Below are 17,738 nucleotides of genomic sequence, written 5' to 3' on the forward strand. Positions count from 1 at the left end.
CTGCCAATGGACTGGCCTGCCGGATCACCTACTTAAATCCTATCGAGCACGTGCCGGATAAGTTGGGGAAACGTCTTGCAGCACGTCCACGTGCACCAACGACCATCCAGCAGTTTTCAACCGTGGAGGAATGTACTGTTCTGTCACAGTAACTCCTTACTAATCTTGTGCCCAGTATGGGAGCACGTTGCACAAGATGCATTGCTGTCTCTGCGGATGACACTCTCTATCAAGAACCATATCACACCTTTTGTAATGTCTAAGGGGTCATAATAAATAGCGGTGACTTCAGTGTAATTATTGTCTTAGAACAAAAGTGTCATTTCTGTTCGTCTCACGGCGTATGTCCTTCACTTACCTCCTGTACTGTAGTACTTCTTTCTATGTATGGCCCAAGGTTCGCTGAGTCATTTTACTAGGCAATGACACATCATGCGAGAGTTACTTTCGTCCTTAAGTTTTGCACACCAGTGTACATGAACAGTGTCCATGAGGTGACACTGTCGTGACCGCGAGGCGCAACCCTGAAACGATAGACTTCCCTCCAGGCAGAGAGGGTGTAGAGGCCGCCTGCACGTCCAGGCGAAGTTTGTTCCCAGCGACTTATAACGGCCGGCTGCAGAGGTTGCTAGCAGCACAGAACAACATTCCACGACACACATCACGTGAAACAAATAGTTCGGAGCTGTAGTATCACTCTGCACCAGGATATAAGACATGCTCCGCGGTTAATCCGGGAGAGTTCCTCTGCATTTGGTCCTGGGACTGTTCCCGTACAGTATCTTCTAGAGTGTGCTCCGGAGTTCCAGTCGCAGTCGTCGCTACAGCTCGAGTCATCGCCGTTCACCCTTTCCCCTTCTTCTCCCAGAGCGGATTTCCCTCCTTCCCCCCCCCCCCCCCTGAGTCCCAGCACCCCCTCATCAACTGTGTCCCTCCCACGTCCTTCCCTCCCCAGCTCTCTTCGACGCGCCCCCGCCCGTCTCCCCCCCCCTCTCCCTCCTCCCCTCCCACCCATCTTCCCTTCTCCCTCATCTCCATGCCCCTGGCAGATCCTGTGCTTTGCTCATCGTCATCAGTGTGCTACGTCAGTGTTGTGTTTGGTGCTGTTCTCCTGTGCGTCGAGTGCTGTGATTTTAATTGTGTGCTGGACTTTTACATAGTGTTACTGTCAGTCATTGTTATGTGCTACGCCGTCCGCCGATACTTTTATGCTCCGATCATACTCCGCCTTGTCGTCTTTTAATTGTCCCAGTGTGTGGTTTTTTGTGTGCGCTACTTTTTTACGGTTTTTATCGTCATTTTACATTCACCCCCTTTTTGTCTATTGTCTTCCATAAAGTTCCCCTTTTTTATATCTATGTACACCATATTTTCTTCTTTATGTTATTTTTAAATATCTTCTATTGTATCTTCTATTTCTTTCGGCCGAAGAGCAGCGCATTTGCTGCTGCCAGCCCGCCCTGCTGGGAAAATGAAATGCAATAAAGAAAGAAAAAAAAGTTTAGCCTTCTAGTGTGCCTACGCTGCCTAGAGGCCTGTATTGTGCACCAAGTGGACTTAAAACAAGTTGTCACGTGCTATGAATATTGTACAACGGTCTGTTGATGCTGAGTTTAGGTGTGTCCTTGAATGAATGTGTGTTTTGATAATTGAATTGTAGTCATTTCAACAATTGCGCTTACAGGTATGCGTGCTTGATATTTGGTTGGGAGTAGTGCCGCTGCTTACACTGACATCAGTGACACGTTGGCAGCGAAGTGTAACTACGACAGATACGTTTTGGCAACGAGGATAGAGGGGCAAGTCCAAAATTCTACGTTTCCGGAGGACATACGGTCTTACAAGGCAGTGTTCCAATCCGACATGTCGAAACCTACCCTGAAATTTTTCTTACAGGAAGAAAGCAGCGACAGAAATGCACTGCTAAAATTTTAGCTACTAAGACGCACTACAAGTATTTTTTATTTTCAAATTACCAATTTTTTCTGTACGAGATACCGCTTGTAACAGCAGATTGTACAGCCCTTCCTGCCCAGCACGTGGCTCAGCGAATAAGCAGACGAAGCCGGACACGAGAACGTAGCGCCGCGCAACGCGAATTCCAAAGTGCTCACACGCAAATTTTAAGCACATAAATCATACCAGAAATGTTTCAAATCATTAATTTTTTAAATAATTTGTGTATAACCATTCCTGCAGCACAGATCTTATAATTTTTGAATAATGTCTGTTTTACTAGCAATAAAACAGTTCGTTCATTGTCCCTGCAGTCGTCACAAAAATGGATGACGAAAACAAACATTTTTCTTACAACAGGCACACCTGATAAAAGAAAAATTAAGGCATTCAGGTACATCACTGTAATCATTAGTTTGATTTAGGCAATATTGGGATGGAGTAAGAAATGACCGTGGGCTTTCTGCATATAGTGTTGCGTAGCAGGCATACTTGATCAGTTTCGTAAAACATGCCGATGCAAACTGACACTGAACAGATGACTGACGTAACAATACTATTGGAAGTTATATTCGTCCGACAATTTTCTGAAAAATGTTTACACTATGGAAACATTTCTTTATCGAGAGACTGAATCACACTATTAGTTCCGAGTGGAATCCGAACTACAACAAGTCTCTTCGTCGTCCTCGTAAAGGCAGAGGTGTTGTTACGTCCAGGTCAAGAGTCTAACGAAAGCAACGAATTAATTTCTGCAACCGGTAACAAAATCTTTCGGATGTAATATTGAAAATTATTCTCCCCCATTTGCTCCAGATTTTGCTACGACGATTACTAGATTTTTGCAACCAAACAATTCATTTTTTAATATTTGGTCCAAATTTGCTTTGAGGTTGATAAAGACAGACACAAAGCTGCGAAACATTAATCCACTTATCAGTGTATAACACTGAAACAATAACAGCGAATACCAAGAATTATAAAATAATATTAATTTTAGAAATCCATCATGTCACAATTAGAAAAAAATTAATGAAAAGTTCAATAAAGCTAAGCTGAAATCAATGAACAGAACAAAATAAACCCAAAAAGTTTGAACATTAGCTCTAGTTCTCTTTCATCAATACGAAACTTTCATTCCGTTAACTTAATGCATGTCATAAATCCACACCATGAGACTCGGAACTCTTACCAAAATTCACAACTTAAGAAATCGATATCTGCCTGACAGGGCTGAAATATAGATTCGTTTCGATTAGCAAGTTAAGAGATTTTTGCTAATTGTTGACGTCTGTTTGCTTGCTGTTTATGAAGATGGAAGAAGTGAAGTTGCTAGCTACAATGTCTGTTAACAGGAAACCGCCACAAATAGAATGTTTCTAATTACCGCCCAAAGCCCAGTTAGCCTTTTTCCTTATCGGTAATACCACGAAGTCCAATGTAAACATCGTAACAAGCTCGCTCATAATAAGCAAACTTCGCTAGAGTTTATTTTTACTTTCAAAATGAACATGTTTAAAGAAGAAATCCTCTCCTTATATCGAATCAATGCGCGCTTTCTAAGTGAACCTTTTCCATACGTACTTGGAGGGTGGTTATAATTAAACTATTGCTACTTGAGAGTGCCTCCATTAAAAACGAGTGATCACAGGACAATGAAACTTTGTGGAAACATTTGTAAGGACATGTGGAAGAGATATAACGAATAAACCATTGAAAGAAGTACATTTTAATTTCCGCATGAGAGGGTAACACTTTTTAATTGTGTGCCATGTTTACGTTCCAGATTACAAACGTTGCTCAATATGACGACCATCTGCATCCACGACAAAATGGATACCATTTCACAATTGTTTGCAGCACTTTTCGAAAGGTGGGCCAAGGAATGTTCAGATGCCGCGACACAGCTCGTGCACTGGTTGGAGATGGTTCAAATAACTGTGAGCACTATGGGGCTTAACTTCTGAGGTCATCAGTCCCCTAGAACTTAGAACTACTTAAACCTAACTAACCTAAGGACATCACACACATCCATGCCCGAGGCAGGATTCGAAGATGCGACCGCAGAGGTCGCGCAGTTCCAGACTGTAGCGCTTAGAACCGCTCGGCCACTCCGGCCCGCCGCTCGAAAATCGCATATTGCATCCAGCATTGTTAGTTACTGAAACTGTACTTCTTAAAGAATTTGTGGCGCAGTTGGCCGTCGACATCTCCCAGAAGCAGTTGCCAAATCGCCAGTTCATTCGAACATCTCAATCATATTTTTCACTCCCGGTGCGGAAAGAGGACCTCTCCGTATTCCTTTAATGCGTCGATAATAGCGAAGAGTTGCAGCACTCTTGCTGTTGTTTTGATAAAACAGCTTTAGAAGTAAAGCCCTCCTAACCCTGCCCAGACGCATGTTGACTGCAACTCTAGTACACACAGATGCGTCACCGTGCGAGTTCCGGCTCCTAACTGCAAGTCATGACACTAACACAGCTAACAATGCAATTCCTGCAGCTCACAGTCTGAACATCATTCCTATAAAGCTGGATACCGATACCGTAAATAGTTTTCGGTCAACACTGTCTCAAGTAGCGAAAGCTTAATCACAACCACCCTGTATTTGCTACTAATCCGGCATTTCTCTGGCTCGCAACTTGTTTATGCGCAGCATTCCAATACAAAAATTAAGTTTCCTGCTTAGTTTTCTTAAATATGTTAATCAGTTAGCTTTTTTTGACTGACACACGTAACGTAATGACCTCAGAATAGTGTATCAATAGCCTTTTTCGTTGCGGTGGAATCCTCTAACGAAATTGCATTCACCAACTTTCTCCTCCGAATGCGAAAATATTTTCTTGACACCGACCTACGTGGAGAAAAACGATCACCATGATAAGATAATGGAAATAAAGCTCGTACGGAAAGATATAAGTGTTCGTATTTTCCGCGCGCTATACGAAGTTGGAATGATAGAGAATTGTGAAGGTGGTTCGATGAACCCTCTGCCAGGCACTTAAATGTGATTTGCAGAGTATCCATGTAGATGTAGATTTAGATGTAGATCGTTATCCCTCTTTAATTTAGCTCTTTGGTAATCTTTAAATGCTTGAGAGTTGTAATTGTCTTTGATATACCTACACAGAAATGGGATTCCGAGCAGCGACCATTAGTTTTGATACGTTTTAATATAGAATCATAACATATCAAAAACAGGTTTAAATTTCAATTTTCGTCTCTAATTGTTTGACATATTTAAGCAAATTTTTTACTAGGAAAGATACATCAAAAAACATGTTACAGAATAACTTATTTCTGTTTATTTGCAAATTTTTCGCTTTTTTCAGTAAATTTTATTTTCCTTTGTTGCTTTTCGTAATGGAGTAATCTTCAAAACTGATAAATGCAACTCTGATGCGATCTTCATTGATAGCTCTGTTATCCACCCCTACCAAATAGTGATATTTTCAACCACCACAGGCGCTGTTCAGCTTTTGAAAAAATGGCATACAATGCAGAATTGCTTGTGCAGACGTAATGAGGTACGCAATTCCTCGATTAAGCTCACATGATTTTCCGAGTCTCAATGGTGATTAGTTATAGCGAGAATGTTTACTGTAACTTCGTATCTTTGGAAGAGAAGCAAGTATGTGAAGGTCATTGCATATAATTTTGGTGTTATAGGTGAATGCTACGTACAAGTGACAATGCAAGATATCCGGGAATGTTACAACAAAATCATTTACGCCGGAAAGGTTGCACTTCAGTTGCATACATCTTTTTGAAACAAAAAAAAGGCCATACGGTCGATAGTAATTTAAAGCGGTTGTTAAGTAGGTTGTGAAAACTGAACAGCTTCAGCACAAGAGTATCATGTAAATGACGAAGGCTGATATGTTTTAGAAAATAAAGTAAATCAACATCTCATTTTTAGAATCAGAGTTTTCAGTTATATTGCACTTAACTTTCATTCTTGTTCTGCTAGTCGAGCGAGATTTATTCACAGAATTCACCACCTTTATGCCCGTACGGATATTTTTTATTTTTATTTTTCATATATTTTTTAATTGCTTCCTTCAGACCTACACTCTCTCTATGTATACGGTGATTCACCTACCCCGGTCTGTGTCGTTTCATGCGATCCACAGTGTTATATCTGGCCTTAAAGAGTCACTCGCAGGGTTTCCGTATTCTCTCGCTTGCTATGCCCAAACTATTACTCCTACAGAAGAAATGAACAGGACATTTTTGTAGGAAATTTAACGTAGTTAAACTTTGTACTTGCGTACCTTTTAGCTAGAGGACGTAGTTTTAGAGTTATCCATGCAAAACGTGCAAAAATGACCTTCGAACACACCCCCAACTCCCACACTCAGTCCCTATTGGTCAGGATTTCTAGTATGTTGTTCGTGGCACTCCCTCCTACCACTGTCCAAAAATTTGCGACTGTTTGAATTACTTCCGATATTAGACATTTTTTCGTCTTCGTTGATTGGCCTGGTTACGACATCGGCTTAGTCAAGTACTTACAAATTGTAAAACTGATGTTTGTGTGAATTTCAACAGCATAAAATAAATAATTACGTTTTGTATTCGTCAAGCCTTCTGACTACGAAACTACTGTGGTTGTAAGAGTTAATTTTGGATCGAACTGTCATCGTAATTAGTTTTAGCTTAACATTTACAAAAGTCGTTTTCTTTCAAAATGGCTCAAATGGCTCTGAGCACTATGGGACTTGACATCTGAGGTCATCAGTCCCCTAGAACTTAGAACTACTTAAACCTAACTAACCTAAGGACATCACACACATCCATGCCCGAGGCAGGATTCGAACCTGCGACCGTAGCGGTCGCGCGGTTCCAAACTGAAGCGCCTAGAACCGCTCGGCCACCCCGGCCGGCAGTCGTTTTGTTTCATCACCCTCACGGGCACGTTTAAAGTAATAATGTTAACGAAGAGCCGACTATGCTGGTGGCGTAGTAGCCCAATCAATCGCGGCAAAAAAATTCGAATACCGGGAACAGTCCTAGTAGTCGGAAATTTTTGTACATTGATAGGAAGAAGTGCCACGAACAGCATACTAGAAATCCTGACTGGTGACGGATGAGTGAGATGCGTTTGACGGTCACTTTCGTTAGTTTTCCTTGAATAACTCGAAAAGGGTGGCCTCTGCCGGAAACGTATCCCAGTACAAAATGTAACTAAATTTCCTGCAAAAAGATCCTGTCCATTTTTTTTCTTTTTTGGAGTAGTAGTTTGTGTGTAGCGAGCGAGAGAATATGAATATCTTGCGCGTGGGTTTTCAGGGCCAGAAATAACTTTGCGGGTAGGGGCAGCTGAATCAACGTGCGTAACAGGTCGTGTTTTAACATTTTTAGAAGTTATTATATGTTTTGATTGATTTCAATGTTATGTTTCAGCATAAAAATAATAACAATAATATTTAAAATTATGATGATGATAGTAAAATGTATGATAACAATAATGATAATGATAATAATAATGATAGTATTGGTAATAGTAATAAGTAAGTAGTAGTTAATAAAAAGGAAATTATATATATGGGGGGTGTTTAATATGTAATGCAACGCTTTTTTTCTGAAAGCAAGTTGGCTTTATTCATAATACCAATAACAATGCTATTCTTTACTCTATTGGCTACAAAATCCAATTTTTCAACTAATCTCCATTCAGTGCGACGGCCTTAAGCCATCTTACTTTCATGATCGTAGTGTGTATCAGTACCAATATTAGTACATTTATAAAGGGTGATTCAAGAGAAACGTTTACAAATTGACACGGCACATCGGGAATACGACAAGGATCAGTTACTTAGGAACCGGAGTCGCAAACGCCACGAGAGAGCGCTACAGTCACGAGACTGCGTTCTCACTCGAAGGCGTGATGAATGTTCACAACATGCGTGCGTGGGCGGATGTGAAACCACATGCTACACGTACGCATGCCTCGCAACGCAAATTTACCCTTAACGTGTGAGTTGGCATCGTCGGAAACTGTTTAATTGAGTCGTACATTCTCCTGGACCAACTTAATGGTCGTACGTGTATCGTACACCTGCGAGAGGTTCTGCAGGACCTACTGATTGATGTTCCCATGCCTATTCGTCACCGCATTCGATTTCAGTATGACGGAGCCCCCGTGCATTTCAGCAAACGATCATCAAATATGTCTTTTTCATGACGGGAAATGGTGTTAGCAACATTCTGTTCTATTGTCCACCATTTATTATTTCTTATAAGTTCGTGTAGTTGTTGGTGAGTCCCTATTAGTTCTGTAATTCCATTATACGCATAACAATTAAAGATAATGTGGTTGAGTGTTCCGGTATGATCACAATGATAGACGTAATTCCCTTTCCTGTTAATCCTATATAGCTAAATCGTATATGAGGCGTGTTCCGTTAGATTATGTACCATACCGTGACTATGGTTTACATCTCCAAGCGCTAGGCGTTGTCGAATGCACGGCAATGGTTGGTATACTCTTCGACCTGTTTCAGTGTTGTCCTAGTCATTCTATCACGTACCCGCTTTCCAGTTGAGGATTTGGGCCTTGGTCTAAGGTTTCTTGTATTTTCGTGAAGTCCCCTCTACGTAACTAGGAGGAGGCTGCACAACATCTTATAATAATGTCTACTAGTTAAATTGTGAGGACAGATCACATTCAATGCAGGAGAGTCATTCGACGTTGATTTACGTAAGTGTCCGCCACCGGAGCTGCGTGATAAGCGCATATCACTCTAATATGGAAGACGTAAGTTCAGTTCCCGAGCCGGTCGCTGTGGCCGAGCGGTTCTAGGCGCTTCAGTCCGGAACTGCGCTGCTGCTACTGTCGCAGGTTCGAATTCTGCCTCGGGCATGGATGTGTGTGATGTCCTTAGGTTAGTTAGGTTTAAGTAGTTCTAAGTCTAGGGGACTGATGACCTCATATGTTAAGCCCCACAGTGTTTAAAGCCATTTGAACCATTTTAAGTTCCCGATACTGGCACGGGCTTTTCCTTGGAGGGAGGACTGGCACTAGATACGCTCAGTCACGTGATGCCAACTGAGGAGCCACTTGAAAGAGAACTAGCGGCTACAACATCTGATTGTCGACAACCGCGCCGGCCGAAGTGGTCGAGCGGTTCTAGGCGCTTCAGTCTGGAACCGCGCGACCGCTACGGTCGCAGGTTCGAATCCTGCCTCGGGCATGGATGTGTGTGATGTCCTTAGGTTAGTTAGGTTTAAGTAGTTCTAAGTTCTAGGGGACTGATGACCTCAGATGTTAAGTCCTATAGTGCTCAGAGCCATTTTTTTCGACAACCGCGGGGAGAGCGGTGTGCTGACCCATCGCCCCTCCATACCGCATAGGCATGACGGCACATGGCACAGATGTCATGGCGCCCGGTCGGCATCGCGTGGTCATCAAGATCTGTTTCAGGAGTTTAGTTCAGTTTAATATTTACGTGACAAGAAATCTATCGCTACCGCTACGTGCTGAAAGAGTCACAAAATTATACTTCACTTCCTTCTTGTTTCGCCCTTTCGTATGATGATGATACTTGAGTGTATTCGTATTTTTTCTTTTTACGATCGCACCAAGAGCAATGACACTAGACTCGTATTCGCGAAAGGTATGTTTCAAAGCCCCGTCTAACCTTCCAGAGTTAGGTTTTCCTTGATTTCTTAGACAAACTAAGAAAAATTCCTGGATGTTCTCTCAAAAAAGGACACGACCTACTTCCTTCCCGTCCGTCTCTAATTACCTAGTCTTCGACGGGACATTAAACCCTAATCTCCCTTCTTTCCTTTCCTTAGCTCTTTCGTCGGATACTAGCGTGTTATTTTACCTCATGCACCAAATTTGCCGCCAAACTGTTGCAAATTTCAACTCAATGTCTATTTTTATTTCCGTTCAGTTGTACCACGCGTGTTTTACATGCCGATGACGGTACAGTTTCTTATATCTTGTGAAATATTCATATATTGTTTTCGTGAATTTGTGATTTGACATTAACTTTAAAATAAATAATATGTACGGAAGAAAATTTTATTTCAAAATATGGTACCTCGTACTCATCAAACGCAGCAGCACTATCTATAGTGTTACATCCATTTTTATTCATGTGTAGGACACTTTAAGAAAACGGGAAGTTTCCACACATGTAGTCCACGTTTCACAGTCATCCAGGAAGCTGAAGAACTTTACTTTCCTGAATTACCGAAAGTGTCTTCAGAGTGGAAGCATGTGCACCCGGAGGTAATTTCCAGCGATCTGCACAGATTCACTCACTAAAATCTATGTGAGGCCTAAAACTGATAAGAATGCACCGAGTGGAGCATTTGCAGTGAGTATCCAATGGAGATACGGGTGCTGAAAGAAAGCATCAAACAACCGAGACTCGATTTGATTTGACGTAGGCAAGGGAAACTGAAATGTGTACAGACATGAAAAAGACACCGTTGTTGCGGACACAAGAGGAGCAGCAGTTGTTAGTACAAATGTGTAAGTCAAGTACAGTTGACCGAAATGAAAGAAGTTACATGTCCCAATCGGTTATAAATGTTTTCACACCACACTACATCAGTACGTCAGCAGTACTTCAACAAAACTCTGTAAATTATATTAAGGCGCAAAACAAGTAATACTTGAAGACAAAAGGGTCTAATGAGCTGGAACCTGAATAAGTGCATAAATACTTTGGTATATGTGACCTTATCGTAGACAGCTTTAGAGCACATTTACAGGCAGAGTTTAATAAATGTTCGTCAGGATAGATGGAAGGAGCGGAAAATTGGGGGCGTTGCAATAATTAAAAGTAATTAAGCTTGAATGGACCCTGTTTATTCATGTGAAGATGGTACATGGGTGCCTACGTAGGGCTGAGCAGCCCCAAGAGGGGTTGCCGTCTGCTCATCAGAGAGGCAGAGGCTAGAGGAGCGACTACTCGGGGCCGAGGTCTGAAGCTAAGAGAGCGCGGAGCTGTTTCCAAGCCGCCCTCGCCGCTCCCGGCCGCGTCCCCACTTGATCACAAGACTAGTCATTGACTGGAGGGTTGATTCCGCCATCGCGCCTTGCTAGTAGCGTACCCTCGTCAGCGCAACCAACCCGTGGGACTAGAGTCTGACCGAGGAGCACGTGGCAGGAATGTGCCGACCACGGTCTTCCGGCCAGCACCTTCCACTACAATATGCCCAAGCCGGCTACGGCCGTACATTACGAATGGAAAATTTTATTTAATAAAATTTTATCGGCAATGATCCCTCTTAGGGGGTCTCCTCCCTGCACGTAAACTTCATGGTGTACGAAATCATAATTTTTCGCAACGACGTTTTTGGATAACTGTATCTCGGTTTTCTTGCCTCAAGAGAACGAAGAAACGTTTATCCGAGGTCGTAGGATAACTGTACCTGTAGCCTGAAACGTTTGTAGAAGCAATTAGATCAAAAATCCGCGTTACGAGGTATGGAAGGTTTACTTAGAATTTTCCACAGTACTGTTCAAGGAATGTAAATCAGTACAATATGACAATCACTGTAGTAAGAGCGTAATCCATTCTCTGTAATTATTTGGAGCAGAAATTCTTGAATATATCAAAAGAAGAGAGTGCTATAAACGATTATGAGTAGAATTTAATTGTTGAATATACGTTTCAAATAATAAGATGCAACGAACTGCTGTAACCTTTGTTATAGAAAGAATTGAGTAGTGACACGTAGTGGACACGCGGCCAAATCGGACATAAAGCGAGTGTGACTAATGCTGCAGATTTGTGTAGTTACTAAATATATTTAATTTTTGGTGGTCTTCTTCAGAATAGGACCCACGTGAATGCACACGCGTCTGATTTCGTTATTTTTACAGCTTCGCTGTTTTGTTCTTCCGACGGAGTGCAAAAAAACGTCTGTAGTAAACTGCTCGATCACTATCACTAGATTGATCGATTTATACGAAACTTGATACAGCGTAATAATCCAATTCAAAGGCGAAATACTCACTCAGTAATAACCTCAGTACTGCGAGCACCCCTCTTTTTTTCGCAGCGAAGTGGTAATGTTGGTGTTGTATGATGGTCGGTGTTGTTGCAGATGACGCACTGGCAGAGCCCGCACATGCACGCCTACTTCCCGGCGCTCAACTCGTTCCCGTCGCTGCTGGGAGACATGCTCGCAGACGCCATCAACTGCATCGGTTTCACTTGGGTACGTTAGCAATTTGTTTTCTGAATGTAGCTTCAAACTTCCATGCAAAAGAGGCACTAATAACAATATAATCCCAAAGCACAGACTCAAAGTTTTGAGAAAAATACACTACTGGCCATTAAAATTGCTACACCAAGAAGAAATGCACATGATAAACGGGTATTCATTGGACGAAGATATTATACTAGAACTGACATGTGATTACATTTTCACGCAATTTGGGTGCATAGATCCTGAGAAATCAGTACCCAGAACAACCACCTCTGGCCGTAATAACGGCCTTGATACGCCTGGGCATTGAGTCAAACAGAGCTTGGATGGCGTGTACAGGTACAGCTGCCCTTTCAGCTTCAACACGATACCACAGTTCATCAAGAGTAGTGGCTGGCGTATTGTGACGAGCCAGTTGCTCGGCCACCATTGAACAGACGTTTTCAATTGATGAGAGATCTGGAGAATGTGCTGGCCAGGGCAGCAGTCGAACATTTTCTGTATCCAGAAAGGCCCGTACAGTACCTGCAACATGCAGTCGTGCATTATCCTGCTGGAATGTAGGGTTTCGCAGGGATCGAATGAAGGGTAGAGCCACGGATCGTAACATATCTGAAATGTAACGTCCACTGTTCAAAGTGCCGTAAATGCTAACAAGAGGTTACCGAGACGTGTAACCAATGGCACCCCATACCGTCACGCCGAGTGATACGCCAGTATGGCGATGACGAATACACGCTTCCAATGTGCGTTCACCGCGATGTCGCCAAACACGGATGCGACCATCACGATGCTGTAAAAAGAACCTGGATTCATCCGAAAAAATGACGTTTTGCCATTCGTCCACCTAGGTTCGTCGTTGAGTACACCATCGCAGACCCTGCTGTCTGTGATGCAGCGTCAAGGGTAACCGCAGCCATGGTCTCCGAACTGATAGTCCATGCTGCTACAAACGTCGTCGAACTGTTCGTGCATATGGTTGTTGTCTTGCAAACGTTCCCATCTGTTGACTCAGGGATCGAGGCATGGTTGCACGATCCGTTACAGCCATGCGGATAAGATGCCTGTCATCTCGACTGCTAGTGATACGATGCCGTTGGGATCCAGCACGGCGTTCCGTATTACCCTCCTGAACCCACCGATTCCATATTCTACTAACAGTCATTGGATCTCGACCAACGCGAGCAGCAATGTCGCGATACGATAAACCGCAGTCGTGATAGGCTACAATCCGACCTTTATCAAAGTCGGAAACGTGATGGTACGCTTTCTCCTTCTTACACGAGGCATCACAACAACGTTTCACCTGGCAACGCCGGTCAACTGCTGTTTGTGTGTGAGAAATCGGTTGGAAACTTTCCTCGTGTCAGCACGTTGTAGGTGTCGCCATCGGCGCCAACATTGTGCGAATGCTCTGAAAAGCTAATCATGTGCATATCACAGCTTTTTCTTCCTGTCGGTTAAATTTCGCGTCTGTAGCACGTCATCTTCATGATGTAGCAATTTTAATGGCCAGTAGTGTAGATGTTTGTGAAAATCAGATTTTTAGGCAGACCATCAGTCTCATAGCTTTGACTTGTTTTTGAGCCACGTCTGAACATCACATATTTCCTATAAAAACAATGTACCAACATTATGTTGCGCACTATTAATTAATATTTAGAAATATTGTTATTAATGTTAATCCAGAAAATGTTCACAGAAATTGCTAATGGCAATAGTTTCTTTTTGATTGTTGTGGAGTTTGTAAGTAATGTCAAACAAAAATTAGAACATAAAGAACAGATACTGTCACATAAAGACCAGATGCCACACACACACACACACACACACACACACACACACACACACACAATTATGACCTAGCGCAACACTTCGTGGTCCTCTTATTATAGTTTTCATTAAGTACATTCTCTGACTTGAGTTCATATAAAACTGTCTGTTCACTTCAGGCACGAAATCTAGTAGCATTGTTAAGTCTTTGTGTTTCAAGGTTGGTACTTACCCTCCACCTACGTATTTGGGCCTACATTTTGCAAGGCATCTACAAACTGTGGGGAAGTAGCAAATTGCGGTCTGCCTCGATGCGACTTGCAGAAAACGGTGGCCTCCTACGATTCCAATGAAAAATATGTTGCTTTAAACTATAGTTCGTAGCGTTCCGTGAAAAGTTCATTTCTGCAATGTTCTATATTACCACGAACATCAGCTTTTTGTTTGACAATGAGGTCGGTAACACTCTTGAGAGTTCATTTTACAGACTGGGATGCTGAAACCATGGAACGTGAGGTTACAGTGGAGCATTGCTTTAAGAGCTTGCAGCTTTTATGAAGAAATCGGCTTCAGAGCAGCCATTGACAGTCCCTACAACAATAAAAATTTGTGTTTCGGGCCCGTGTGGAAGTGAATATCAGTGAAATGGGAGAGACAGCTTTTAATAAATGTTCATATATATAGTCTAGGGCTACAGTGCAAATAAAGCTGGTTCACAGTAAGATCAACAGATGTCAGGAGCATGCGTACATGCTACAATCTCAGAATCAACGACGATGTGACTTAGGCCCTTATGGTTTTCAGCGCCTCATTTGTAAGATTGAAACGGGAGTAAATTTACTGCATTGGTTTTCTACAGTAAATGTGGCCCTTTGGAGCCAACTGTTACTGTTTTTAGTGCTAAATTGTTGGAATGTTACGGAAATCAGCACCATCCGAACACAATAAATGGATTAATCACAGAACTCAAAATGCATATAGTTCTACAAGGCATTTGACACTTGCTATTGCAGGCTTCTAGAGGCTATCGAGGTGACTTAGAAGATAAAGTTTTGATAAGGTTCGATGACCAGGAATATACTGTGTGGATGGAAAATAAGTTTGGAGATCGGATCATTTTCAAATCTCCCGATTCGTACTACGCACATAGCGGAGACAATGATCGCTGAGCTGTGTGCTCTATCGGAGCTGCTCCACGTGGCGAGGAATACCTGCCACTCATGCTTTCATATACACACGGTCCACAAACCCTGGTACACGTCTGTGCAGCACCACAGTCAGCCCTCCTAGCTGTCAACATGTTTCTCGCAGCCGTTCTTATAGTCGGACGAAAGTAGAAAGTGGTTGACTGAGGCTATCCGGAAAACGTTCTCGATACATTCATTGTCCAGCTCTACCATTACGTACAGTACACTGTAGTGGAGGTTTGAAATTGTTCCGATCTTCAATATTATTTAATGCCTAAATGGTACATTTCCGGAAATGGGTTCCTTACCAAAACTTTATCTACTAAGTCCTCAAATAAATGGATTAATCACCGAACTCAAAATGCATATAGTTCTACAAGGCTTTGACACTTGCTACTACAGGTTCCTAGGAGCTGTACCTCCTAGGAGCCTGTAATAGCAATCCTGAAACACTCTGTACAGTCAGTTCCGCAAGAAAGTGTACGCCGTTATCTGTATGAAATAAAAGACACTATTATAAATATATGTTTACATAAAAATACATATTACTAATTGCACAATTACCTAATAGTTAACCTAATCGCCGCCATTTCCGATTATAGCTTGGCACCTTTTCTGCATGCTTTTCACGAGATTTTCTACATATTCGCTCGGTAACAATATCCGTATCGTCCTTATTTTATATGACAGCTACTTCAAAGTATATATTGGCTTTCCTTTAAGCTTCATCTTACTATACGACCAAACATTTGCGATAGAATTTGCATCCGGAGACCTTGCAGGCCAGTCCATCGTGGGCACCCCACGCTGTACAGACTGGGCTGCGATGTTTCGGATCATTATCCTCTTGATGCACCCAGTTTGTCTCGATAGAACCAAATAGCTTCTTAACGGACCTGAGAAAGCATTTTTGATAAATACTACACATTTTTTGAGTGTTTAAACTGGCTGAAAATAAGTGAAAATAGCCAAAACTGCAACTGACAAAACAAAACATTCAACTCTCACACAGTTTATCTACACACTGTGCAACAGCACATTGAGTACAGATATGAGATCACTACCCGAGATGTTGCTGCCAATAGCTAGCCCTAACGCGATCACGCCCACTTGTGAAATGGCGAAGGTTAGTTCTCATTTACAACCTTTCTACGCTCCCACGTAACATTATGTTCACGCAAGTACTTACAGTTTTCATAATCAACGTAACTAACTGACGTTGTAACTGCAACGAATTGGTAACCAACGGCTTTCTAACATAATGGGTAAGACGTGACGCTCCGTATTAGCTGTATTTGTTTATATGAGGAACCTTAAATTTCAGAGGCTGTGGGCCTCGTGAGACGCATGAACGCGGCGTACACCCAACGATGTCATAATGGCTATGAAAATTGCATTTCAAACCCATTGTTAATTTGAACATTTAGGTTCGGTAACCACAAGAAGTTCCTGGAAGTCTTTAATTGTCACAATAATCACTTCGACCTTTTCTTTACGAGACAGGCATTTGAGTGAAAACATTTCGTTTGCGAAGGAATACAAACCCCCACATTTTGTGGGACTCATAAGATCATTGTAAATTGCAACGACTGTCCTTACGGCTAAGCGGAAAACAAATGTGTCTTGATAGGCAGCCATGCCCACATGACGCTCCACCTATGGTCTACAACATACTCTAAACACATTTTCATAAATGTTACTCTGTGCTTTACTGTAGCGTGCGGAGATTTTGTTATAAGAACACCATTACCTCACTATTTCGCGTTCCCTTGAGGTGTGTAATTTGACATCTTATCATGTTCTGTTATTCGAAGATGATCAAACGGAACGTTTTGGATTATCTCGGAAAGCTGTTGCTGCTAGTTTCACGTAACTCGTAGATACCATCAATAACAGTGTACAACTGCGCTGTATGTGTTATATTTCGGCACTGGGTATTCGTATATATTAATGAAGTAACGTGAGCCATACCAAAGTCACACATACATTTAGTAAGTTTAAAACTTATATTTTGAAACAATATTTTATTGCGTTAAGTTATTTAATATTTTTAATGTGTGGACCGCTGCCATAATTCGTTCACACATCCTCTAAAGTATGAAGATCGATGGACTTTCATATACATAAAAATGTTAGCTAAATTTCATGACATTTAAGATAAATGACTTCTGATGTTTCATCATTTCGGTACTTTTCCTCTTCCTTTTTAGAAACCAGTGTATTCTGCTTTCTCAGACAGTCATGTCAAGCTAACAAATCATTTAAAGAATATTATTACATATTAGGAAAATTGTAGTCGTCAAGCCAGAGAATATGACTGTCGTAGAAAAGTATTCTTTCCCCCCACTCGATAAAATGTAAAATCGAAATTACAAATCCATGTGCCACTCAGATACTTAGTTAGTAGTACCTCTTTCGTCCTGATGACGGAGATGATGCATCATGACACCGACTCTAAGACATGCCGAATGCGTCGGAGTGCCGTAGTGAGCCAAGGGCAACTCAGTCACTGCCCGCACCTCACTGAGTTTGTTCAGATCGTTGCACAAAGCGCACTCATCTCGATGCTTTCACATGCGCTCAATGGAACTTAAATGGATGACAATAATGACACTCATACTCACTTAGTGCTCCCCCAACCCA

General features: G+C 42.0%; 1 protein-coding gene across 1 annotated transcript in view; it reads left to right on the forward strand.

The window, feature by feature from the left end:
• The window catches only part of LOC126471578 (histidine decarboxylase), a 401,219-nt gene that overhangs the window by 199,980 nt on the left and 183,501 nt on the right, over positions 1–17,738 (forward strand). Inside the window, exon 4 of the mRNA XM_050099808.1 lies at positions 12,031–12,144. Coding sequence (XP_049955765.1) covers positions 12,031–12,144 — 114 coding nt within the window. The remainder of the gene's footprint in view (positions 1–12,030; positions 12,145–17,738) is intronic.

This window comes from Schistocerca serialis, chromosome 3, assembly GCF_023864345.2.
Source record: "Schistocerca serialis cubense isolate TAMUIC-IGC-003099 chromosome 3, iqSchSeri2.2, whole genome shotgun sequence".
NCBI lineage: Eukaryota > Metazoa > Arthropoda > Insecta > Orthoptera > Acrididae > Schistocerca > Schistocerca serialis.